Source organism: Anopheles moucheti, chromosome X (assembly GCF_943734755.1).
Source record: "Anopheles moucheti chromosome X, idAnoMoucSN_F20_07, whole genome shotgun sequence".
Taxonomy (NCBI): Eukaryota; Metazoa; Arthropoda; class Insecta; order Diptera; family Culicidae; genus Anopheles; species Anopheles moucheti.
Genome location: NC_069142.1, coordinates 9,088,636 through 9,115,706, shown reverse-complemented (window position 1 = coordinate 9,115,706; position 27,071 = coordinate 9,088,636). Strand labels below are relative to the sequence as shown.

The following is a 27,071-nucleotide window of genomic DNA, read 5'->3' as shown; positions in this document are numbered from 1 at the left end:
TACTCTCGAAATACTCCGAAGTTCTCAGGAGCTACTCAGGAGATAATATCACAAAACGTTAACGTCGAAGTACTCCGGAACTACCACTTGAATACTCGGGATCCAACATCGAGAAGACAAAAACCCAGAGTAGACTCTGGATGTGACTATGTCCGGATTACTCCGGAAGTCTCAGAAGTAACCCAGGAAATAGCACCGTAATGCTCCAAAGTTCTCAGCAAATAACACCAGAATACTCCGGAGATCTTATGAGCTACTCAGGAGATAATATCACAAAACTCTGGAATTAACACAGGAATATTCAACAGTTAACGTCGAAATTCTACGAAGTTAACCTCTGAATTCTCCGGAGTCAACTCTCAGATTCTAATGTTTATTCCGGTGTTTTACGGAGTCATATAGGAACCAATTCCCTTTACAGGGGACTAACTATCCTGTCTAGGGATAGTGTAGGGAGCTGAATGCTATATCAGACTCTGAAAGAAATGGATTTCACCCAACACTGCAGCGCACTATTCTACTTACTCAGGCTCGCATTTGATGTAGTTGCCATTGCTGTCCTTGCCGCAATGGCCATTGATGGAGCCCTTCGAGTTGAACTGTTCGTAGCATACGCGATCGGCACCGGTACCACTGTAGCCCCAGATTCGTTCGCACTGGGCAGCCTGGGTTGGGCATACACCGTTGAAGCAGTAACCTAATCACGCAAGCAGAGAGCGATAGACGGCATTAGAGCAGTTGTCGGATGTGTCGGATAGAGATGTAAACTGTGTCGGATGTGTAGGAAAGCGCGAAAATAACAACCCACCTGTCGAAAAGCCGGTCGAGTTCATACCGCACGGGTTACCATTCTTCTTATGTACATCGGGCGGGCACTGGCCGGACTCGCCGTTACAGTATTCGGGTAGATCGCACTCGTTGTGCGCATCGCGGCAGATGACGCCCGGGGGCTTTAGAATACATTTATCACAGCAGGGCCCAGTCGCACACTGGGACTCCTTTTTTAGCTTGCACGTGATACCGTCACAGCACGGATCCGTCTTGTCGCAGTCGAGCGCACTGCCACAGTCGCACTCCTCATCATCCTCAACGATCCCGTTGCCACAGTTCTTGCGGAGCTCCACCTGATGTTGCGGGAGGAGTGTCGTTAGCACCGGAATAGTTCTATACCCCCCCCGCTCGTACCTACCTCGTTCGGTTTGTTCAGCAAACAGAGACCATGTCCAATGCGCAAGGCATCGATGTAATCCAGCCGGCTGCATTCGGAGAACTTGTACGGCTGGACGTTCTCTAGACCGACAATCGATTGCGACATAATGCAACCGTGCCAGTCCCGACAGATGCACTCGTCACCTATAGTGCGACACAACAACAACAACAAAAACACAAACAATCAGCACAGCTCCAGCGGTATGTTGCGTACAGCAAGGTGGACCATTCCGTGCACTTACGATTATCGTCGTGACCCATGCCAATGTTATGTCCTATCATGTGTGCCATCGTTCCGGCGAGCAGATGCGGCTCATAAGGATTCATGTCTACGCTAATGCCAACAGCTTTTGGCGTGCACACGGTTTCCGGTACGGACATGCCAACCTCGCCGCCAGCAAATGTTTCACCACTGGATGGTACAAGCGGAGGGAAAAGATGCGAGATATTACACACAGTCCTCCATCTCGCAAGACACGGAACAGGCGATACTTACGTCAGCAGTTGGGTCGTATCTTTATCTATTTTATACAAATTCCTAGATGTATAGTCGTTAAAATTGGATATTGCTTTGCTAATATCTTTGCCTCCGTCGATCTGGGCCTGATTCTGGCCCTGCCATGTTTCGATATATACAACGGACACGCGTGTGTTCAGCGTTCGAAAGTACTGGGAAAGGGGAAGGAAAGAATTAGTGCGCGTTCCGGGGTTAGGAAGCGTGCGATGCGAGTTCCGCCACCTACCAGATCGGCAATGTTGGCCACCTGTATGGCGTCGTGGACCACCTCCGTGCGGGTGCTGCCGTTGCGCTTCTGGAACATCGCCTTGTCGATAATGAGGGCCGTTTCGATGTACTTGGTGGTTTCGCGCACATCCCGCCTGTACCGGCCAGCACCGTTGCGATCGATCAGCTCCACCAGCCCGGCATGATGGCTGCTGCCGCGGCGTATGGAGCGCGTCCTCCACTCGAGGTTGCCGGAATTCGCACAGCCTTTATTTGATTTTGTACGTGCTTCAAATATAACATGTGGATGTTTCTGCTGAAACGAACGGGGAATGGTTTTTTTTAGTAGTTGTTCGACACAAAAAAAAAACAGTCCGCAAGAGAAAGAGCTGTCACAGGAGTCACCGTGCGCTGCTGGAGTCCTCTAGGTGTGGAGAATACTACCCTTCTCCAGAAACAAATGTGTGAAGGAGCTAACAAAAATAAAGCAAACGAACAACACACGGGTGCGTGTTGAAGTTGGACGCAGCTGGAACGCGTCCAAACATCTTGAAACAACACCGACAAGACTCCTTAGCGCACCGGTGAACCGTGGTGTCATCAAACCTGCTACGCACAGTCGGAAAGAAGATGGAAGAATAACATACCGATAAATCACCTCCGTAAAATGGATGAATAACAAACGTTTCATTACCGACGTGTATCACACCGCTGACACCGTTGCAGGTGTGGAAGGCTGCACTAGCTCCCGGATAGTCTTTAACCGTGCCGTGGTAGTAGCAGTGTTCAATTTCCTGTTGAAATAGGTGAGACAGAACCAGGACGCATCCATCGCACGCAGAAAAAAAATGCGAAATTTAATTTGGCAAACAGCTAGAATCGGTTCCGGAAGGGGTGGGAGTTATTGTGCCGTTTCTACTTACTCGATGTGAATCCTGAGCGAACCCGCTAGGTAGATAGTGCTTCTGTACAATGTTGGGAGCTAGTAATTGTCTGCAAGTAGAGAACAAAGGCGTGGTAAAGTGTCGTAAGCATTAGAAGAAAGCATCGCACCGGGACATTCGACAGAAGGGTTGACAGTTGTAGCAACTGACGCAAACGGCCTACGAACTGCACCCGCCATCAGCAGAATACTCACGTATTTAATTCCAAATCTAATCGAAATTTATGGTTAAAAGCTTTTATCAAAAGTGATGTTCGATGAAAATGCTTCCCAGTCTGCAAACGAGAGTGAAATGGAAATGCGAGAAAGATGAAAGGTTCATTAGTGCTACCGGTTAATTACAGAGCAGCAAAACGGGGGCGTTAATCTGACCGATGTCTTCGATAGGTCACCGACGAAAAGGGGTGCGCTTTTGGGAATATTTTTGTTTTGTTTTGTTTGTTGTTTGATAAGTTTCTGTGCCGTTCTTCGCTAACCTCGCGCTGTAAGCAGCGAAGATGTAGCGAAGTGCCATCGTTGCGCTGTGCCCCCGGGTAGACACAGTGTCCTTGAAGAAACCCGCCCGCCCCATCTCGGATACAGGCAGTCGTTTTTCCCAATAAATACGTTCATTTCCGTCACCCCGCAGGGGCCACCACCCGGGTGGTGGCCCCGAAACAAACAACTCGGCTGCACCACGGGTAAAACCCGCCTGGATCTCGTCGGATGGCGACACTGTTTCGAAAGCAATTGTCCGGATGAGCGGAAACGGATGACTATGATTTCCGCTAACGAATAAGCGGACCCCCAAGGAACGGGGTTTACTGGGGGGGAGGGGGGGAGATGGCGGTGGGCAGGAGGGGAAAAACGTGTGCTAACAAGCATCCGGCTGACGCGATGAAGATGCAAATCTCGTGATTGTGTTTCTTTCTGCTGCTGCCACCTCCACGTTAGATCCTCCTCGGGGGTGGGGTCTTTTGGGGCCTAGAATTGGGTCTCGGTGGCAGGAATCTGCCCCCCTCTACCCCCATCCCCAATCCCACCACTAAACGATGATGAGCACGCGAAAACCAGCATCTCATTTTTCATCACTTGATTGTTTCCTTCCATTAAGCTCCCTAATGAATGTTTGAGATTTTTAATCGACCCTTCCAATCCCGTATCGGCGCGGGACGGGGGAGTTGTGTGTGTGTGTGTGTGTGGAGAGGGGGGTTGTTTTTTTTTTGGTTATTTTTGCGGTACATTTTCGCACAGTTTTGCTGCTGTATATTATACGGAAATGGTGATGAAAAACACTTACCCTCGAGCGACCACGGCCTCCACCGCTTCCCGAGTAGCTACCGTCGTAGCCACGCTGTGGAAACTGCGAACCCCCGCGAAACGGTGTACAAAGCGCAGCATCGCAAGAGAAAACGAAAGAGAGAGGGAAAACCGAATTGCATTAAAAGCAAAGAGAGCGCAATGGCACTTAGTAAAATGGGGTTTTAGTGTCGTGCAGCTGAAATAAGAGCTATAAGACTAAGGCTTCTTTACAAGGGGTCGGGAAGTTTGCTCGAACAATGGTACACCTGTATGAAGGTACAGTGTCACAAATCTACCTGTTACGCGCACAAAGTTCATTACGAAATAGGCTTAAGAAAGCGATTCTGTACTGCTTTTTGTTATTTTTTGTTTTGCCCTAACATTGCCGTTGTAACCTTGCTTTGCTAGTGCACATTTAATAGAATGCGCCTAAAAGTATGCAATTTACGTGACGGTATTATCCTATTAAAAGGTGTTGTACGCTCTTCTGCTAGCAAAAAGAATAGATTCAGTTTCTTTTTTTTTATTTTAACCGAATTGTCAATGACCAAATTTACACCTTCCCCTGTGCGATCGGTACTCCCGGGGGTATCCCATACATATGAGGCGCCTAAAAGTATGCAATGCACGTGACGGGATTATTTTATTAAATAATCTGTTTTTCAAAACAGAAAATGATCCATTTGAAGAAGCAAAGGTTTTATGTTTGAATACTTGTTAATGTTTAATTTTTCAATATAACTCTGACTTACGTTAACGATTATCAGAATTTTTTTTATTTACTTTTAATTTCATAAGATAATTTTTTTAATTTAATCGTCCTTCAAAATGTCCACCGATTACGAGCGTTTACGTTAGAGAAATCATGCTACCACTGGTTTTACAAAAATGTTTCTTTTTTGTGCGGAAAAATAAACAAATGTAATCCATTTTGGGCGTACATTTATAGTCACCTTTAAAAAAAACCCCAAAAAACACCAGAATGTGTTACCTCCTAAATCAGATTTCTGGTTTGTTTTCTTCTTTCAATTGGGAGTTTAGCGAAACACGAAATGGTCCTTTTGGACGATATTTGTCTAACGTCAGCCGTAACGGCTGATGCGAAAACGCACCCACAAAGCTAGGCGGGTGAGGTGGTGCTAAATGTATTTGCTCAAAGGATTGTGGCAAAGATGGCGCTACAAGTGCCGTAATAAGATAAATGGGGATGAGAGAGAACGTTCTTAAGAGCTCAAACAGCTCTCGAGTGACGCGTTGCTTTTTAATGCGCGCACTCGGAAAGATGCTGCGAGTAAAATATCTTTCCACAAAAACCCATTTTAAACACACTCGGAACTGCTCAAAAGCTGTTTGTTTGCCTTAACGCACAACCCATAAGGGCAACCCAAAACAGATTTCACACGACTTTCCTTTGCTTTCTATCATGCTTCTTTTGCGAATGAATGAGTTGAGAATGAGGTAAGAGCATGATGGTAAATGGGAGGGGAAATGTAACCTAAAATTATGATAAATGTTCATATAGATATACAAATATATGGAATAAAAAATTTTCAAAAGCATGAACTGTATGCGAAGTCGGTTGAAGAAGTACTGGGTTTTGTGGTTAGAAAGTAATGGATGTTGTAATGTGTTGTTTTTTTTTATTCCACTGATGCAAGGTGCAGTTAAGTTGTTTTAAAAATGTTTGCACATTGTGGCAAATTGGACATTAAGTTTCGCTAATTGCAAAAGTCCACTCTGATGTATATTCGCTTAGTCTGTCCAATTAAAATTGGAGCGTCTATATCATTAGCAAAGATCTTTACTACAAGCTTGAGCTATATGATACAAAAGTTATAAATAGTCAGCAGTGTTCAAATTAGCTTATGCGGCTAGCGTGACAAAACCTTGATACATTACTAAGAGCTACGCTAAGTAATCCTGAGCTGAAACAACTATAGCTTATAAGCCGCAAGTACCAAAAGAAGCGTTCAAGTTACAGAGTTGAATTCTATTACTGAGCAAACATCTAACTGTTAGAACTTCAAATGTCTGAAAGGACTTCAAACTGACAGAATTCCAAAAACTGGCGAATGATGCGCCCAAGTTACAGAGTTGAATTCTATTACTGAGTCAACAAAACTATCTCACCAATGCTAAGGAAAGGACGTCTAACTGTAAAAACTCCGAATGTCTGAAAGGAATTCGAGCTGACAGAATTCCAAAATCTGTCGGAAGAGGCATCGAAGTTACAGAGCTGAATTCTATTACTGATCAAACAAAACTATCTCACCAATGCTAAGGAAAGGACGTCTAACTGTCAGAATTCCGAATGTCTGAAAGAACTAGAAACTGAATTCCAAGAATGTCCAAAATGTCGACATTGGCTATTACAAAACCTCATTACTTGCGCAGGGAGTACTTTTCAACCGTATCACACATACATACAGTCGGGCATGTAAAACGAAACAAAATCAAAACATACGCATGACCATGGCCGGTACAAAACGATGCGACTCAAAATCCAAAATCAAACGAAACAACCAAAGAAAAACAAAAACAACAAAAGAAAATACGTGAAATGGATGCATGTTATGATAGAAAGGAACACATACCGTTCCACCCGTCTCATCATCACCACCACCATACACAGCATAATTAGCTTCATAATAATAAGATTTACGTGTACGTGTCCGGTTCGTATCCGCCGGTTCGCGGAAGCGATAGCGTACCTTTGGCTGGTTAACTTCACGCGTGGAAATGCCCATCTTCTCATGATGGCGCAACTGTACGGGATAGATGATCTGGTAGTAACTGCTACCGATCTTATCCACCAGCTCCTGGTTTTGCTGGTGCTCCTTCAGCAGACGCTCCACCTCACCTGTAAGAGTGGTAAAGCGCGGTCACTAGAGTATCGTGCGAGTGTGACGGGTGAGGCGTGTGTGACAGATGACCAGGGAAGTTCCATCTTCCGCGTCGGCAATCTCATGCATACCGAGATTGTAAATAAGGGGGGGAGTAGATGTAGACAGGGAAGGTGAAACTTTTCACTTCCACCCGGTAGTGAAACTTGTCATCCGGGATATATAGTGCCAGGAAGCGACTAGGAAGCGTCACACACAACCCACACACACACACGCGCGCATTCAGCAAACAAAACAAACGAACCGAGCGCGCAAAGACAATGACAAGATGTGGCGAGATGTCAAACTTTGTCCCTGTCTTTTTGCACCCGGAAGTTCGTCTGTTTCTGGCACGGGGCTAATGGTTTCATGGGGGCTCATCAAAAACTTACCTACTGGGCTTTCTTCATTCCAGAATGAATCATCTAACGTGTAGTCGGCTTCTGGAAAGAGTTCATTAAGCAAAGTAACGGAGGGGGAGTATCGATTAGACGGTATACAGATAATGGAACATGGAAACATCTGTAGTGACGTGTAGAACGCTGTGTAAACATTTGTTAGCACATCTGCTTGCAGAGTTCTAGCCCGGCCCGTGCAGCTGGTGAAAGTTATCTCGAGCAGGTTTTTAGAGTGTGCCAGGGTTTGGCGGTTGGAGGCATTTGGAATAATAATGAATGGCGCGTATGAACGATGTAAGCTAGCAAACTTGCTGGACGTCGAACTTTCAGAATTCCAAGATGTTCAAGATGTCCAAGATGTCAACATTGGCTATTGCGAGACCGCATCACTCAGTGGACCTTGGTCGAGACGCTATGGTAGATTGCCAGTTTTAATTAGTAGCTAGCTGCATCATTCCGAGGCGTTCCTGTGCCTTAGACATCGACCTCCACGAAGGTTACTACTCCAGCCTCGAAAACCCAATTCTTGGTCGGTGACTAAACTCGCTGCTCATAAACCCATCAGTGCCGAAACGCCGAACCAGTGTGCACATTTTGCATAACGTCTGTCCCGTAACCGTGTGTCGCGTGCAACTTTCCCAACTGTCATGGCGCCCGGCAGATTTCCGGAGCGTGGTGCCGCGACGGTGATTACTAATGTTTCGTTTCAGAATCCAAACGCTTTGCCGCACTGCTTTAATCACGGGTAAAGCGTAGGAATTCTAAAACAAACCATTAGCGAACGCAGCGTGACTTGCACGCTTGTTGTTTTGTTGTTGGTTTGTCTATCAACGGGGACGGCCATTATGGATATTCGCTGTTTTTTTTTTGGTTGTTGTTTTTTGTCTCCACTCTTTCAGCACCATTTTGCTGTCACTCCCGCACAGTGGTGGTTTTTTTTTATTATATTTTGCCTGTATTTCACACTTTTCCACACCGTTCTACTGGTGGTACAAGCTATTTTTAAGCTATAGCCACAAGCAGTGATCGCTACTTATAGTTGGTGGCATTGTGGATGCTTTTTCTTTCGCCGCCGTCATATGCGACCTGTCCGCTGTCAGTTGCCGCGGGTGTGTTTGTGTGCTTGTTGCTCTATCCGCGAAGGTTCGCCATCGTGCTGAGCTTTTCGGCAGCAGGTTGTGTTTTGTGAGGTTATGTATTTTTGTCTTCCGTCTTCTTAATTACCCTACATCCACCGTTACCCTCTAACACTAGAATCCCAACACAGCACCGAATAGCTGGTGAACAGTGTTCACGCATTCACGATCACGAAGTACGCACAAATCGGGTTGTGATTTCGTTGTTTTGTTTTGTTTTTTTGGGGAAAATTAATTTACAACTACCATGCAAACCTTACCTCCAGCAGATTCGGCGAGTGTCATTACGAGGGCCAGTAGCAGCGCCCTCAGTGGGCTCATTAGTTTCATGACTACTAAAGCTGTGTCGTACGAACGTGCTGCGAGCTTGCGAGTTTGAACGATGCCATTCAGAGCCTGTTGCCACCGCCTCTCCTCCCTCCCCCTCCTCTGCGCTCCTTCCCTTCCCGTCACACACGACACTGGCAGATACGGCTCACGCACACGCTTGCGGAAGCTAAAACCGGTTCTACTGCCTGCTGCGAGTGGCTACCGGGGAGCAAGGTAACATCACGCACGTTCCTTTCTCGGTGTGTGTGTGCGTATGCTTTTGCGCTTGTACGAGTTGCAACTGTCAGATGAGTATACTAATCCACGCCCCCCCCTCACTCCGCTCACGTCAATTTCCGTCCGTCGGACGCAAGGATGCTGTGTTGCGCACGGAACGGGCGATAAACAGTGTTCTCGGTTTTGTTTCCGTTCAAGCTCATATAACTAGTTGAGCCAGCCCACCTATCACGTTTCACGGTTAGGAACACTGGAGCAGTTACAACAAGTTCTTTATCTTCAATCTTTTAGACATAACAGCAAGAAAAGAAAAAAAAAACCCATCAACCGAGTTACTCTCCGGGGCTCGTGTGGATTGGCTGCTATGCGATTATCCACGGACACACACGTATACACACACGAGAAACATATGGCGCTCGCACACTCGCACACGTATGACGCTATCGAAGGCAGCGGCCGCTCTATGTACACAAATTACATTACGATTACTATTAACGACAGCAGTTCCGTAGAGATGCGGCTGCCCGCTATATTCGATATTCCTCGCATCCAACTAACAATACACACAAACACACACACACGCATGCACGCACACGTAATCGTACAGGCACCAACAGACTGCAGCCAGCGACGGAGAGATGTCAGGAAAGCTAACGCGCACACAATACACACGCGCGCGCACACACATGTACGGGAGGAGTTAGATACGAGATACGAGATGAAACCTGTTTGAAAAGATGCTGCTTAGTACGCCGCTGTTCGGTTTCGGTTAGAAGCTGTCACTGCGCGTAACCGTTTATGCTGATTAGTTGAATGCTGCGGAGCCTAGACGCTGGCGCTGTCAAGCGTTCCGTCTGCTGTTTGGAGGACCGCCCCGTGCTATGGTGAAAGAAAATGGTGCAGTACAAGACACACACACGCACACACCACTAACGACTCTCGACTAGGCAGGAATTGGGGAGGGGTTTTGTTTTTTGTTTTTCCTATCCCGAAGTGTCTTTAAACAGTCATGGCCCTATCGCCTACTGGAATCACTGTGCAGCGTGTGTATACGGTGTGCCACAGATGCCGTCGCCACTGTCATGGTCGTCTGCTGGATGGGTTTAGCAAATGCTGTTTAGCAGCTAGCAGCCGAATCGAAGCACCGAAACCGTTCCGAATGCGTGCAGGATTTCGGTCCCGGCAGTACGCCACCGACTGGAGCGTTCCACGCAGCACCTTCGTTTCGTACTGCTGCCGCACATTAACCGACGGTTGACCATTATTACCAATGAACTGGCTTACCTGCAAAGAAAGAACAACAAACAGAACAAAAAAAGAGAGAAAGAAACAGTTTAGACTAAATGCGACTGAGATGGCAGCAGTACAAATGCCATTGTACAACTAATTGCAGTCAGAAACCAGTGGCTCCACAGTCGGTTTTTTGCTATCTCTCTTCAACAAACCCACACGCAGTTCACAACCCACGCTTAACCGACAGGCAAAGTTGCACGAAATCATTACTGGTACTGCGGTGCACAAGAACGGTGAGTGGGAGAGAACGAATGGCAACGGGAATGGCCGCTGCCATGCGCTAGATTCGACGGATCCAGACAATCACCAATTATCTCGATTGTATCGTTCGAGTTTTACAGTCCAATGACATTGTGATGCAGTGATATTCTTCTGTTGTGCCACCGTGAGGATTAGTGGGACAGTGGGCAGTGGAACAGTGTGTTGCCGTACGTCTAGCACGCTCCGGCCCATGACTGGAATATGAGATGCTTCTCTGTGTGTGTTTTTTTTTGTTGTTGTGCCACCCTGTTGTTGTTTCGTCCTGCACTGGTTGATGGAGCGACTTCGGGCGGTAAGTTTGCAAAGTATCCGCGCGTCTGCCCGATTATGTTTGCTGTCGGTATAAATCAACCGAGTGATATATACGGTTGCATGTTGACGTGCCGTGCTGCGCCGGCGGTGTAACAGCAGTAGTAACAGCTCAGTTACAGCTAAACAACAGCAGCAGCAGCAGCAAAAAAAAAAAGAACTTCATTGGGATGCCCATGCCCTACTTTGGGCGTCCTCGTGAAAGCGTAGCTGTGGTTACCCTGTGTGCTGTCTCTCTGTTTTTTCTCCCATCCCCAGGTTATTTGCCTTTATTTGTCGCCCTCAGCGAAAATTCATCGTGTAATGCTCCGCATGAGGAGCTTCCGAGGATTTTATTCTGCAGCGCTACCCTGCAATCGGCTCCACTGATACTACAAACCGATGCCAATCACTATTTCGCATTCGTGTGTGTGTCCCCCCACATTCATAAGCGAGGGCTTCTTGCTGCCTTGGCAACAAGAGGCGGGAACATTGGGATGTGTATGGTGGTGAAGAAGAGGAGCAATGGAGTGGCCTCGATCAACTACTCTACCCATTTACTGGTCAATGAGAGTGTGGGCGCACTGGGTTGGATAATGATGATGATGGCTGTGGGGGGGGGGAGCACCCTCACGCGGGGAAGCCATTTTACGAGCGTAATTGGGTGACTCAGTGATGGCGCGTAGGCGACAACCTAACGGCACGGCACGTAACGTAAAACGTAGCGACTGACGCGACTTCCATCGAACTCGACATCGACTTGTGCGGCTTAAGCGGTACGTATCTTCACCATCACGATGCGCTGTTGCCCAGAAGGATTGGTCCCCTCCGTCCGTTCCTGACGGAGTTAGTTTCCCTTAATGACGTCGCCTCGATGCTGCACTTTCCAGCGGTGCGGAAAGGCAATAACTGGGTGCTTTTGTTAGTAATGTGTGCATCACGGGGACGGCGAGATGCAGAACGGATGTGGTATCGCTTTTTTTTTTATTTTTTATTACCGGATCAATGCACATCCTGTCGTCGTCGGGGCGGGGGCAACACATCCTGTCGTTCGGCAGGAAGCGACCGAACAACCAATGTCAAATCATCCGTCGAATGTAGGTCGTCCATTTTTAATGGCGTATGATTTGCCCGCTGTAACCGACGTGGATGGGGTGGAATGGTATGCAAAAAAGCATAAAAAAAACCTCCCTTCCCACCACCCCCATATCGAGTGCCACTTAAAGTGGCTCACTAATTGATTCTTGATCCCTTCGGCTGGCTCTGGAGGGGGGAGGGACTCTGTTGCTGCTCCACTCCACTCCACTGCCCATATCAAATAATCCACGATACTGGAATGATAGCAGAGCAAGGATATCGGATAAGGTGCATGTACAGCAGTTGCGTTCGGCATTCGCCTTTGTTTGCCGACTGCCAATATTAAACAGGACGGAACTGAAGTTTGGCCAAACTTTTAAGATTTCCCATTGTGCAGATGAGGTAGTGCTGGTGTGTGTGTGTTTTTTTTTTGTTGTCGTTCATGTTGAACGAACCGATGAGTCTGCCTGCTCATGTGTGCCCCCATTCATGTTTTATTGTAGCAATTAAAAAGTTGAAGAATTCTTGTGAACATACAGCGTTGGAAGATAACAGCTTGCCGATATCGATCAGCTAACATTTGCATGCGAAGGGATAACACGCACACAGTCCCACCTCCCTCAAAAAAAAAAGAGTAGTTGGGTGCTTACGTACGTCAAGCTATTGTGATGTTATTTCTTGGACCTTTCGTTCGGTTTTTGGTTTTCGGTGTTTGACCTGTTTGATAGAGGCCCGAGCTATGAGGCGTTTCCAAGGCAGTTTCCGTTTCTGCCACGTACACGTACACGCAGGGGAGTGCAAACATTCTCACATTACCATCGGAACAAACCTCAACAGGCGTTTAATAGGAGTTTCCCACGATATTTATGCACCTCAGCAAGTATCTGCACAGCAAAAAAAAACCATCACGTACGGCAAGGGAGGTGGAGTTGCCTATGGAACTACGGTAAACACGCACGGGTTATGGCACTCTGTGTTGAGGAGTGGACAGCGAGACAGAGAGAGAGAGAGTGAAAAAAGAGACACACACATACGTAAAAGGTTCATCCGTAATTGAGATCAAGGCAGCACACTGGGTGAGTGTACGAAGTAGGGGGGAGGGGGAGGGGGGAGGGGGAGTGACTCCGCGGTAACTGCGGATGCGGCTCTACCCTCGCCCTGGGAGCGCAGCGACAGGTGAAATGTGTGTTTGGGTGCGTGCTTTCGGGCTATGGTCTGTTCGATGAAAAGACAGGAAGTCACTGAAGGCTTCTATAAATACTCATAACACCAACCCCCCTCCCACCCCCCCCCCCCCCCCCAAAACTCCCTGGTGCTAAGGAGAATGGTGTTTGTTGAGACAAAAAAAAACATAATCCGAGGAGGAGGAAGAAGCAGCCAACCAACGCACACGAAGCACGAGCTACTGGCGTGTCAAGACCATCCAAGGGGAGTGCATGTGTGTGTGTGTGTGTGTTTATGCCGCACTGTTTTTGCAGGTGCAAATGAAGGTAGGGCCGTATCGCAATGCGAAACGGGGTTGATATCCGTAGCACTGGGAAGGAGCTAACCAAACAACAACAACAAAAATAAGATGAAGAGATGTGGAGTGAACACAAACAACAGCAACAACAGCGAAAAAGAAAAATCTGTCATTATGACAACGAAAAGCCTAGTCGGGCCTGCAGCCACAATAGCAAACTACTGCGACACATTATCACAATTGGGCACTACTCTACCTCGACGTTACCATCCTCTACCATCCTTGCTCCTTCCACACAAAGGAATACAATAGCGCTCTCTCCTCCTCCTCCTCCTCCTCCACACGCGCTCTTCAGGCTTCGGGTCCATAGTTCCCTGGGACCTGACAGCATCCGAAGTCAGGTGTGGTAGTAGTGGTACACAAAATAGTGCAACCAGCCCTGCCTTGGCCGAACCAGAGGAGGGGGGGGGGGGGGGGGGGGGTACACAAATCCCCAGGCCCCGGGCGTGTGTAGCTCAGTGTGCGGTAGCAATTGACTATATCCATGAAATATTTTTAGCTCAAGCGGTGGCAAACAATACCCCTCCATCTATGTGTGTGAGTGTCCTCCCCCCCCCCCTCGTTTTTTTGTCTTGTGGTACTTTGTGCGGGGGAGCGTTGAAATGTGTCGGGCGTGCCATATTTACTGCAGTTCTGCCAGTTTTCTAAAATGGCCCACGAACAATAATCAAGAATCATGGCACGGTGTGTGGCATGGTTCCGATAACTGCACAAGCCCGGCTACACAATAACCACCACTGGTTAAGCCTGAGGTTTGACATTGGCCAGAATTTCCGAGCCTTTCTTTTCTCTGTGCGATGGGAGGTGATGAGTGAGCCTGAATGTGTGGGGGTGTAATATGGTGTGACGAAATGGTATGCGACAAGCGTCACTAGGATTTCTCGGAACAGTTGAGATTTCGAACCCCGTTTTGGCGGACGTGTGCACGGTGCGGACACGAACTAATGGGAGGGAAATCCTGAAGCGAATAGCCAAAAATCGTACCGGAAGCCGTAGCCTTCAGGAATTCTTTCAGCGAAGCTCTTCAACCTTTTGCACAAAACAAGCCTTTTAGTGAAAGTACAATGTAAGTGAAACTATTGCAAAACGCATCATGAAGTTGACTGCATTTTTGGGTACGACAACTAGAAGGTTGTTTAACAATATGGCCTCAATAAAATATGGCAATAAAAATAATTATTTACACATGTTAAACACATGTAAGCGTATAGTAGCATTAGTTCGATGTTGCTTTAGGCTCTTGATGTGAGAATCTACTGCTTTATAATAATATATTCAAGCAGGCAACCAGTCCGAAAACACTTTGAAAAAGACTGATATCTGAAATTCCGCACTGGTTGAGGTAATGGAGGCGCCTGGTCCTTCAATAAATATATATATAAAGATGTTACACTGGCATTGATTGCATTGGGACTAAAAATTACTACAGGTATTTGTTTCATTTGCAAAGCTTGTATTTATTGCGAAACAGAAATGAAGGTTTATCTACGCATATGCTACAAACTTCCAATTATTCAAGAATCAATTTCACATGGAGACGCCTGGTCCTTCAATAGGTATGAGTATAAAGATGTTTCACTGATATTGATTGCAACGATCAATTACCAAAGGTATTTGTTTCACTCGAACAGCTTGTATTTAATGCGAAACAATATCAGAACTGGAGGTTTATCTGCACATTTGCAACAAACTTGAAATTATATAAAAGTCAATTCCACATGGAGACGCCTGGTCCTTCACTAGGTATAAGTATAAAGATGTTTCACTGGCATTGATTGTAACGAGACTAAAAATTACAAAAAAGTATTGGTATCAAAGCTTGTATTTATCGTGAAACTGAAGGAACTGAACTGAACTGAGAACTGAAGGTTTATCTGTGCATTTGCAACAAATTTGAAATTATTCAAAAATCAATTCCACATGGAGACGCCTGGTACTTCTCGTTCCTTCGCGGGAATTAATTTGAACAATTTTCAATAGATTCATATAATGACGGCAAGTCAAAGTATTAAATGCATGTTATACTGGATGGGATTTTTACAATCTTTGTTCTTTTTTAAGTTATTTTTATCAGCACTTAAAAACACTAAGTGCCTACAAACGACTTTTTTAAATATCCTTTCTTTAACACTAACAATCATCAAAATTAGTCCAATATGCAACGAGTTACATTGATTTTCGCATTTCGATTTCTAAACGAAACGCATTCTTGAGATGTACGTTGAATCGTGCGATTGATCAATTTCTCTATGACAAATTACACAATCAAGTAGGCCGTCTTAACATAATTTATTTCAATTTGTTTTACATACTATTTTTGGTTCCAAAAGGACGCAAGAATTTAGCTTCTGATGGGAAATAAAGGACACAAATACGGTCCGATACCTTGTCTAGACAGTTCCATAGAATGTACAAGCCACAAATACACATACAAACACAAATACATACAAAATATACAAATACATACACACAACATATCGGCGCAGTGTTTTTCGGTTGCATTAAGCTACGATACTGAAACGTGATTAAACACGTGATAAATTTTTGGAAGTTTAAGAAATTTCGGCTTCTATTTACGTTTTCGATTGATAACAACACTAATCAAACACCATTTTGAGGATAACCAATAAGTGTTCACTTTTTTTTTTTGCACCAAAACACAAAGCGCCGATTGATTGAATCAAATGAAGTGACGATGTATGGAAAAACAATTATTTATTTACATTTTTTAATAAACGATGGCTTTGACTGCTTCGTTGTCCGACAAACCGCTCAGACAAGCTTAAGCTGTCTAACTTTTATGATCTGCCCCGATTTTTATTAAAATTTTAAGACACTTTTGTACTATTTGGTTATTAACGCTTGTAGTCGACAGAGAACAAGGTGAAATTTGTAAATCAAAGTGCAATGTAGCTGCCGATATTGCAAATCGCATCTTGAAGCTGGTTGCATTTTTTCTTAGCCTTCTGTGTATACTTATAACACACCGCTTACATAACACCATCAATAACCAGCCAAACAAAAAAAAAACCTTGCCAGAATACAGATGGTTATTAGATATTAAAAACAAATTGGGCACTTTTTGCAAAAAGGTTCCAAACACTCCAGTTGCTCAGAAAAATCATCTCGAATACTTTATCTCGGGTCACCTTTGCCACATAAGCTTCTGCCAACCGGATCCCAACTTACCGGGACTTTAAATTGTTTGCGGTACGGGTTTTGCTATATTTTGTGATCCTCCATTTTTATACACTTTTTGCTGTTGTTGTTGTTGTTGTTGTATTGCTTTTTGGTTTGGTTTGGTTCTTTTCACAGGGTCGAGGTCCCTTCCTCCCCTTTTTTTTTGTTGAGGACAAATTTCGAACCGAAAAACCATAATTGGCTCAACAGCGCAAGTGTGACATGGGATGCGTTAATTTCATTTATTGTCCTTTTTTACCCCTACCACCGAAAGTCCTCCTCCAGGGGAAGGACTCACCGGTTTAGCAGCCGGTATTTTTTCCAACAAAAAAGGGTAGGCCGGTTTGTTTTGTTGCGTTCGAACAAAAGCCGAAAGGTACCGTCACGGTGCGTTGCAAAGAAACTGAAGGAGAGATATTTCGGTCGGTAAATATTTAAAAACACCGTCCCGGCACTAGGCACTGGGCGCCTCCATCATCTTCGGGGGTTGGGGCAAACATGGCAACAACCAAAAAAGAAAAAAAAACACAAAGGATAGCAAAATACGGAAAAGGCTTAATTTCTGGGCGGTGTTGGGAGCGAATAACCCTACATCTGCTTCGCTGCCAGCCCATGTCCACATTCCGCTACATCCGGGCCACCGTTAGAGGACACCGAAAACATCCGAAGTTGTCGTAGTCCAATTAGAAACTTAAGGCTTCCAAGGGGTATTTTTTTGTTGTTGCTGCCGTTTCTTCTGGGTATTTTAATTTTTCTTTTCGGCGTGCCATGCAAATTGCTTTCTCGCTGTTTGGTGGATCTGCCATCCTAAACCGAAGAAAATTTGAAGGGTCTTAAACAGCAGTGCCCGTTTTGGTGTTCGTCTTCATTCCCGCACGAAGTTTGCGAACATTTTGCATCGATAATATTTATCAAAACGCCAACACATAAGAGACAAAGAATGATTACAAAAAAAAAGAAACGAAACGAAACGAACCAGAAAGGTGCTGCGAAAGTTGTGGTTCGTCCGCTGGAGGTTTTCCTTTTGCTTTTCTTTGCTTGTCTTTATTTGGCAGCGATTGTCCTTTCCTGCCTGTGTGATTAAAGCGCACCGGCCCTGGTTGATGGGTTCGGTTGCAAAAATGGATTCATTTTAATTAACTCGAGCCGAAACGAAAAAAAAAACACAAATACATGCGGAAGCGCTCCGTTTAGATGGCTGTGTGGGGACCCAAATGTTGCCTTGCTGCTGCTGCTGCTGCTACTGCGCCTGTGCTTTGCAAACGACTTAACAACGTAAATGAATGCTTATTAAATTTATTTGCGGCACAGGTCTTCATGATCGCAATCAGCTTCAATTAAAAAAGGAACAAAGTCCGGAGGGGGAAGCAGGAGGTCAACACAGCCAGCACATACACAGCCACACATGGGAGCGCCTGCGACAGCGGTACATGTGCACAGTTCGTAATGTAATTATCATCGAGGGTTGGCAACACTGCCGCGCAAAACCGTATACCGCGCGGCCGGGCCCGCTTTAAACGAAGGATCTGTCAGAATGAACCGAAAGAAAATTAGTAAACTTTTGCTGGCAAACCAAACCAAACACAAAAAAAAATCGTACAGCACCCACAAACTCCGAACATACGAGAGAAAGTTGTATGCTGTTAATGTTTTGCGACAGATAACTAACGCTACACGCTAATGGGAAGTGGAGTTGGGCGCGCCTGTTGTTTGGTTTGGCCGTTTAGTTTAGTGGTAATTGACGGGAATTATAATAAAAACGTATAATGCTTTTATGTGCACAACATCCTTATTGTCGAAATGGTGGGCAGATAAACGTAGCAACAACAAAAAAAAAAGGAATTCGCCCGAACGAATATAGGAGCGCTTCTCTAATTGTGTTGTGCCACAAAAAAAAACGCACATTGGACATTTTCAGGGTTAAAATAAAAAAAAACTATCTTTCAATTAGTGGCAAACTAAAACGGGGATTTTCTACTAATCTTTGAACTAAACGAAGAAAAAAAATATAGATTTCTCTCTCTCTCTTGTTTCCAGTGAATTAATAATAATAAGAACAAAGTTTGTAAAAATCCCATCCAGTATAACATGTTTTTAATACTCTGACTTGCCGTCAGTTTGTGAATTTATTGAAGTTTGTTTAAATTAATTCCCATGAAGGAACGTGAGGTACCAGGCGTCTCCATGTGGAATTGATTTTTGAATAATTTCAAATTTGTTGCAAATGCACAGATAAACCTCCAGTTCTGATACTGTTTCACGATAAATACAAGCTGTTCAAGTGAAACAAATACCTTTGGTAATTGTTCGTCTCGTTGCAATCAATACCAGTGAAACATCTTTATACTCATACCTATTGAAGGACCAGGCGTCTCCATGTGAAAATGATTCTTGAATAATTGGAAGTTTGTAGCATATGCGTAGATAAACCTTCATTTCTGTTTCGCAATAAATACAAGCTTTGCAAATGAAACAAATACCTTTGGTAATTTTTAGTCTCGTTGCAATCAATGCCAGTGTAACATCTTTATATATATATTTATTGAAGGACCAGGCGCCTCCATTACCTCAACCAGTGCTTTCAGATAACAGTCTTTTTCAAAGTGTTCTCGAACTGTTTGCCTGCTTGTATATACCATGTTTATACCATTTATTTGTCCGATCTCCGATAATGATTAAAATCGATGTAAAGTTGAAAATTCGCAACAACAAAAAATTTTATCCCGAAATTTGTTTCACGCTGCCCACCGTGCGACGGTAAATTAAATATGCAATTTTTAAGAAAAAAATCCCCTTCGATTGCATTCCTCTGGAAGCTTCTCTTTCTTCGACTCGAGTGTGTGCGAAATTCAAAGCTTACGCCATGGAAAGGTAGGCAATCCGCCAACACGATACGGAATAATCTTATTTGCATTCTCGTCGTGTGTTTCTTTCGTATTATTTTTTTTTGTTCGCTTGCTTGCTTGCTTGTTGCAAAATGCACACAATGCATGGTTCAACTGTTCGCTAACCACGAGATAACAATAAGTTTCGCTGGTCCAGTGTAAGAAGGGGAGGTTTCTTTCAAAAACCCTATTGTGCGGTACACCGTCGAGTTGTGCCTCGATCGGAATCCTTCAAATCGACCTCTGACGAGATTGTTACCTCCAGTGTGCGTGTGTGTGTGCTTACACCGCAGGAAATTTGTATGGAAATGAAGCTGCCGAGGTAAGAGGTAGGAAAGGGAAGGGCAAAAGGGTGCCGAACCTCTTCGCCCCTCTTCCCGCCGCTTGTGGCTTCATTGCCGATGCTTATGGTGCGCGTGTTACGTACCTATTGCGAGAGCGAGCTACAGCAGCGGTTTGGTGGGGGTCTGCCAGGAGGCGGACGCCACAAGAACGCCATTGCCTTGTTGGAAATCTTGCGTTGGTTTGCGCTATTAGAAAACCACCCGGCCCTACTTATTGGGACCGGATTTGTATCCTTCGCTGTGGTGGATCGGTTTGCTGCAGTGGAATTGTACGGGCACTACGTACCCATTGTGTGCTGATTGTGGTAGACGCTGGTGCGTTATGTCCGCCTCGCCCGTACCGCGTGCAGGCGATAACCAGTAACTCCCCCCCGCCCGCTTCGGTGAGGTGAGCATCTTTCGCTGATTTTTTGTTTCCTCTATCGATCCAAGCGCTTAAAACGCGGGAGTTGCTTTCTCATTTCCACACGTACCCGTGGCATTTGTTATCAGACCTTCTGCTGATGTGTGCATTGACGCCGTGTGGGTGTGGGGCGTCGTTTTTAGACGACGATCGACGGCACGGCGCATAAAAGCCGATTTGCCACGACTTCGTTCCACGAGCAATCGCACTGAATGGCAGGTATTTGCGACCCAATAGTTTCCAATCCATGCCAATAATAATTAAGCCGTTTCCCAATAATCGCCATCTTTTCGGGCGAAACTGCAATAAAAATACAACCAAAATGACTACTGACGGAAGGGGCTTTGTTACTGGGGCTGTCGAAAGAAACACACACACACACAAAAACTGTCACTATTTAATTGCTTCCACGATACAGCGCCTATTGCGTGTTAGTCTGCTACGGTGAAGTTAATATCTTAATCAATTCACTGCAACTCCGCTGCCCTGACAGCAAACCCAATGTGCGTGTGTGTGTGTAGCACGCGTGTGCTTTTATTTTTTACTTTTCCTCCAACTCCACCCCCCCTCATTTTTCCCTTCCCCAAATTTCCACCTGCATCTAATCCTGCATCGGAGCGGATGTGTGTGAGGTGTTGAGGAAGAGTCGTAACGCACGACTACCGACCGTTCCCACAACCCTGGTGGCGGTCGCACACTGACGTAAGTGCACTTCTGCGTAGGCGTGTCTTAAAAAGCAATAATTCTTTGAAAAGTATACATTTATCACAAACACGAAAGCGTACCCTGTTTCTAACTGCTCGCCGGCAGCTCACTCACATTTAACGCCCCGAAATCCTCGGCTGTTCGGGCTCGCTGTTCGGTGTTGAATGGTCGGGGAGGAAAAAAAGAGGGGAGGGTGAGGGGGCTGGAGGTTACCGCCTTCGTGCTGTTCTAGATTCTAGTCGTCGCGCTGGATACAACGCACCGAACGATATACACGACTTCGCTTGTGCGTTTTGTTAGCGAACAAGTGATGTTTACCCCTACGGATTCATTACTTCGCCCGTAGGCGCTTCCGTGTGCACGGTTTCTGCACTAGCAAAACATTACAAACGGTGCAGATAAACAAACTCAACAAAAAAAAAACGCAACTATCCCCACATGGTACCGAGCGTCCATCGCAGTACACTGAGCAAAGTACACAAAAAAATACATGCAAAACTACGCTAAAATGGTCGTTGCCTAGTAGACACACCGTAGATGCGTTGCTGATAACAATCAGCGTCAGATCTATTGGTAAAAGTCAATGGGGTCACTTCAACCGACAGACAGGTAGCGAGAAAAGGGGGGAAAATACTCTTCTGGGTGGATAAAACATCACTCTTCCGTCTGCAAAAGTGTTGCCAAAAATGGAAAGCATCCAACTACGGTGCCAGCAGAACAATGGCCCCCAACCTGCTCCGGGACCTGTTGTTGGTTGACTAATGAGCTACTTCGACCGGTTTCGGCAGCATTTTACAAGCCGAATGGGACGAGTCTTGTGGCAAAAACGAGTCGAGAAACGATTATTCGCGAAAAATTCCTGTTCCTGCCCCCACTCTGGTGCCCGATTCAGATGCCCGAAATTCCAAGACGTGTGAAGTCCGGCATCGTTGCGTATGCCTGCACAGTCAACCCAAGACGGTACGAGAAAATAAATAGTACCATAAAGTGAAATTCCTAAACCTGCAGAAGTTGCAACCGCCACAATCCTCGTGGGCAGCTTCTAACCGCCCGAAATAAAGCTCTTTCCGACCTTGAAGCGATGTCAGAAGGTCAGAATGCTTAGCCCCTGTGTCAGGACGATGGCCGCCGGAGGGTGGGGGGAGGAAGGGTTCCTGCTGGAATCGTAATCAACTCCGGTTTATTTGTGTAACTCGGTCGGAATGACACCAGGGACCAAAAACGGGACAGAAGTTTTGGTTTCTTAATTGGGGACAAATCTCATCGGGGTTTTAAGCGATGAAAGAAGAATCTCTGCAACGGGACAAAGGGAAGCGAGCGGATAGGGGGGAGAGGGAAATAAGGGGCAGAGAGTGGTGTGTGAATAGAGAATACTGTTTGTCACCGAGCAGTATGCATACTGTTTGCTATCAAAAGAATTTGCAACACGCAGTGCATACATTTAGGCGCACTTGATGTGCGAAACCCATTCGGCCGGTTCCATACCGTGTTGCTCCCCCCCCCCCCACCCCCTCTTATGATTTTCTCTTTTACAAGCAAATAATAAAATGCACACCATCATGTAAAGTGATCCCCCGCAATAAATGGAATGTAAAGCATTTTTGTACAACAAATTGCCTACCTGTAGGCGCATTTGATTGTGCATTCTCCTGTTACCGAGCGCAAAAGTTATGCAATTCGCAGAACAAATTTGTGGTTTGTTTTTTGTTTGGTTTTGCTCTCCTGAGGCAAAACCAGCCCGCACACTCAGAACAACTTTTAATAGACACACCGCTTTCATCTGTAACTGTGTGAGTGGTTTTTTTTTTGCTGTTGTTGCTTCTCTCCTCTCCATCTAAACGACATGGCTGCTGGGTTGAAAACTTTGACGTTCAACACACCGCCTAATGCTGTCGGCCACAGTAATGCTAATAATTCTCCGAAGTGCACCGCAGGGTGGGGTGAATAGCTGCTCCACCAGTGCAGTGTCATGTCTCCAATCAATTGCCATCAATTGAACAAGAAGCGCTTTTGTTTTGCAGCGTAATCAGAGTGAAGCAGCGGAAAAAAATAGTGAATAGTGCACTGCACACATACACACACGCTTTGATAGGAGTTTGCACGAAACAGCACCCAACAACTCCTGCTGCTAATTGCTTTCGTGCGAAGGGATGCATAGTTGCGAGTTGTCATGCCATTAGAGGCACACAAAAGAAGTCCACGCTGGTAGCGAGAGACTTTGTCGTGTTGCAAATCTCCATTGCCAGATTGTGATTTCGAGTTCGGGCGTTCGGCTGTGTGTGTGTTTGTGAGGGTTGTTGTTTTTTTTTTCGGTGCTTTGTTTTGCTGCAGTTACTCGCTGTAGTTGTTGTTCCGATTTAAATGGAACGCTCTGCATCCTCTGGGGAGACATTCGCACAAAAGGTAGCCCGGTGTCGCTGACGTTGAAAGCAGCTCTGCAGCTACACCGAAGTGCTACGGGAAATCGACTCCATGGTGATAAGACAAGACACTAATAATGGCAGCAAAACCGTTGCGATGCGAGTGGTTTTGTGGTTGATGATGATGATGATGATGGTGGTGGTGTTGGTGGTGACGCTATTAAATATGTGTTCATTGAGATGCTTTTGTGCCACACGGCATCGGTTGCGGGGCGATGAACCGATCAAACATTTAATGAGTTTCATTTAAGGTGCACACCCAGAGGATTGCAATTTAAACAATGTGCTGCCGTTTGAAGACAACACAGACACTCACATATAAACGTAAGTTATGTAGCATCTTCAATCACCGAGATAAGCGCAACGGTGCCAGCAGGTTTAAAGCACTGTTGTTCCGGACTCCCACCAGCCCAGGGACGGGTTGCTGCTGCTGCTGCTGCTGCAGGAAGAAGGAAAGCAGCAAAAAGGAACCGCAACGGAACCGTGTTCGAAATCCTGTACCTGCACTGGTGCGGAATAAAGGACACTAAAGTGTAAGAGAGAATTGAATTGCAGTTTGCAAAAAAAAAAAAAAAAAACGGGTAAAGAAGCGTCCTGCTCCACGTTTTACCATCCGGGGAGTTGGGGCGCTAGCACAATCCGTCCGACAAAACCCGTTGAAGCGCATCGCGAAGCGTAACTATCCCTTTATCTGTTCTGCTTTTCGCCCCGGCCACTACGACTGAAGGTAGTAGACCAGCGTAGCCGAGCTTTCGCCCCATCCCGCAGCAAACCAGCAGTTGAACGCTTGTCAGCGGCAAATCAAAAGAAACATCTCACTCTTTCCCACCCATTCGTGGGCATCCTTTAGCTTTCGCTCTACTTCTCTCTGTCTTGTACACTTTCTCTCTCTCTTTCTCTCTTGCTTTATTCTGTTATTTTTTTTTATGAGTTGCTCCCTCTCGTTCCCTTTCGGCTTTCCCTCGTGCAACCACAGCAGTCATAACAACAATCAAATCTACTAGGTTACGGATCCCTGCCATCAGATGAGCACTTGTGAGACTCTCGAGGAAGATCTGAGCCTTCTTGCATAACAACTCATAGTTCCATCGTAACGCATTGAAGCAGCTAGGTTGGAGGCGAAGTATGAACGTTGCAGAATAGGACGAGCTATTCCAAGCATATGTGTGAAGGGTGTGTGTGTGTGTGTTGCAGCAGCAGAATAGCTGATGGAAGGTGATGTAAATGTTCTGAATATGAATGTCATTCCAACGGCTAATCGAACGGCTTTCCTACTGCGGGTACGGGTGTGTATCCCTCGATTTGAAGGCCGCATTTCATCACCGGCGTAGCATTGTAGCGCTACCGAGCGAACTATTAACCAAAGGAATTCCAAATATAGAGTGGAGAATCACCGTACACCCTTTATTCCACCACTTGCCACAGCCGCCAAACCACGCCGTGTGTGTTGGGGAAGATCTCTACCGACATCGTGGGATCAAAGTGTTGGAAAAGTCAACTATCTGAACGTGTTTGATTCTCCCGTATGGGGCTCTCGCAAGACGCCATGATGTAGCCGATAAATGTCGGCAACGTCCACCAAAAACCCCTGACGGCACCGGACGAAGTAACATCACCTTCACCGCAACCCATTCACCCGTCAAGAGGGAGTGGTGGCATCCCTGTCAAATCAGCCTCTGCCAGTGGCAGCACTTCATTTTGTAACGCTCGGGATGGCACGGGATATTACGTGACGTTTGTTCTGTTCGCCGTGCTGATGCCACTGCCCACGGTTTTGCGCGTCGCTCGGACAATCGGTAACACGAGTGGCTCCGCTTCTTGCCGCTTTTGTGCGCTCCGCACGGTCAACGGTTCAAATCCCGTCCCGAACTTTCACTGGTGTGTGAAGCGTTAACGCATGAATGGCTATCAAGGCAGTCCAGGGAAAGATTCAATAGTACGAAAAAGCATCGGATGTGGCACGGGCAGCGAGGGAGTGGGCAGATTTCAAAGACTGTTCATAAGTTCGTTGCTAAAAGAAATAGAAAAGAACACACACCCACACACACAAACACACCCAACAAAGAAACACACCAATACAACGAAAAAAAAAGAAGAAAGCAAGAACGGTGCAAGATATAGCGCACAAAACTCGGTAGTTTGAGAATGTTTTTTTTTTCTCATTGCTTCTACTTCTTCTATTCTATCACCCTCCCACCTGCTCATGTCGACCCAACAAACATCGGCAGAAGCTATAATAGCACATAGGGGGAAGGGCCAGTGAAGAGTGGAAAAAGTTTTACGATAAATTATTCCTCCAACATAGCTGCCTTTTTCTCGAAGCGCAGCTGGAGAGTTATCGTTGATTCAGTGTGCAGCGAATATTTTGTGCTTTCTCTTTTTATTGCGCTCCTTTTTTTTTTTGATTTAGTATGTTTTACTTGAGGTGATGGCGGTGATTCGCACTCGCACAGAATTCGTCTACAGTATAAGGTAGAGCGCTCCAACGCTGAGATAGTATCTTGAGGTAGGAACACCCTATTTTGCACACCGCATCACATGCAGATATCTAAAGCGTTCGAACAATAACCTGCAGAGTGTGGGCTCTTTAGATCAGAGCGACTCTTACAGGTCGTGAGATGTCCAGGAGTCGCAGGAGTTACCTGCGACGAGGTGTACTAAAAAGGCTAGCGGATGTACTTACGATCGGCAACTGTTTGAATGATGAGCGTGTGCGACATTGAGCGTAGAAGTCTTTTTCTTTACCGCGCGAACACACTTTACGAGGGTTAGTTATTTCTGTGTTTGTTGATTGTTGCACACTACCACTGTTTGGTTGATCGTTGTGGTGAAGGCGTCCTTAAACGTACGTTCACGGCACCCTTTTGATACACTTCCCGCACACGAGCACACTAGCACCGACAACAACAACAACGACAACAACTAAAACAAAAAAAAACCAGAAAATCACATAGCCGGAGTGGAAAAGTGAAATTTTTGTGCTAAAAAATCGTGTAGCAAACAAACAACACCAGGGGCTTATGTTCACGGGTGCGCAACGCCACGCCACGGTTATTGTATTTCACCACTTCACAAAACTCCTTCGCAAAACGTTACTAGACTCTAGGTACACCTGTAACGAAAAGGGAATAGCAGTATTTCACAACACAGGTTCACGGGGGTTTTTTGTTTGTTTGTTGGGAAGAAGAAGCACCGCATGCCGTTAGAATGTTATCAGGTCCTCAGGACACCATATGTTGAGGTGTGCTGTTCTATGTCAGCAGCAACGGTGACCATTTGTCCATCTTCGCGACTAGCAGTAGGTAGAACTCCCCCGGAACATTAGCTCGGTATTCTCCGACAAGTCATCGGAGATCCTAACAGCCTGCCAGGGAAGGTGTTCTTTATCTGGGAGGTGCGGAAGATGCCCGAGACAAGTTACTAGTACTAAGCTATTATCACCAATTTTCCAGCTCTGTTCAGACTAGCGTTGAAGCACTTAATCACTACACCCATCTAAACGCCAGATAAGAGACCCTCTGCCACTGAGAGATGGCTTCCCCTTGGCTTTGGATGAAAATTTTGATAAGGTCAA

General features: G+C 45.8%; 1 protein-coding gene across 1 annotated transcript in view; it reads right to left on the bottom strand.

The window, feature by feature from the left end:
• LOC128306436 (uncharacterized) overlaps positions 1-27,071 on the bottom strand; it is a 103,179-nt gene that overhangs the window by 39,691 nt on the left and 36,417 nt on the right. Inside the window, exons 3-15 of the mRNA XM_053043957.1 lie at positions 7,432-7,482; positions 6,859-7,017; positions 3,805-3,839; positions 3,439-3,447; positions 3,072-3,151; positions 2,857-2,926; positions 2,581-2,727; positions 1,953-2,246; positions 1,706-1,878; positions 1,452-1,621; positions 1,190-1,353; positions 809-1,124; positions 526-697 (exon numbers count right to left, since the gene is read on the bottom strand). Coding sequence (XP_052899917.1) covers positions 526-697; positions 809-1,124; positions 1,190-1,353; positions 1,452-1,621; positions 1,706-1,878; positions 1,953-2,246; positions 2,581-2,727; positions 2,857-2,926; positions 3,072-3,151; positions 3,439-3,447; positions 3,805-3,839; positions 6,859-7,017; positions 7,432-7,482 — 1,840 coding nt within the window. The remainder of the gene's footprint in view (positions 1-525; positions 698-808; positions 1,125-1,189; positions 1,354-1,451; positions 1,622-1,705; positions 1,879-1,952; positions 2,247-2,580; positions 2,728-2,856; positions 2,927-3,071; positions 3,152-3,438; positions 3,448-3,804; positions 3,840-6,858; positions 7,018-7,431; positions 7,483-27,071) is intronic.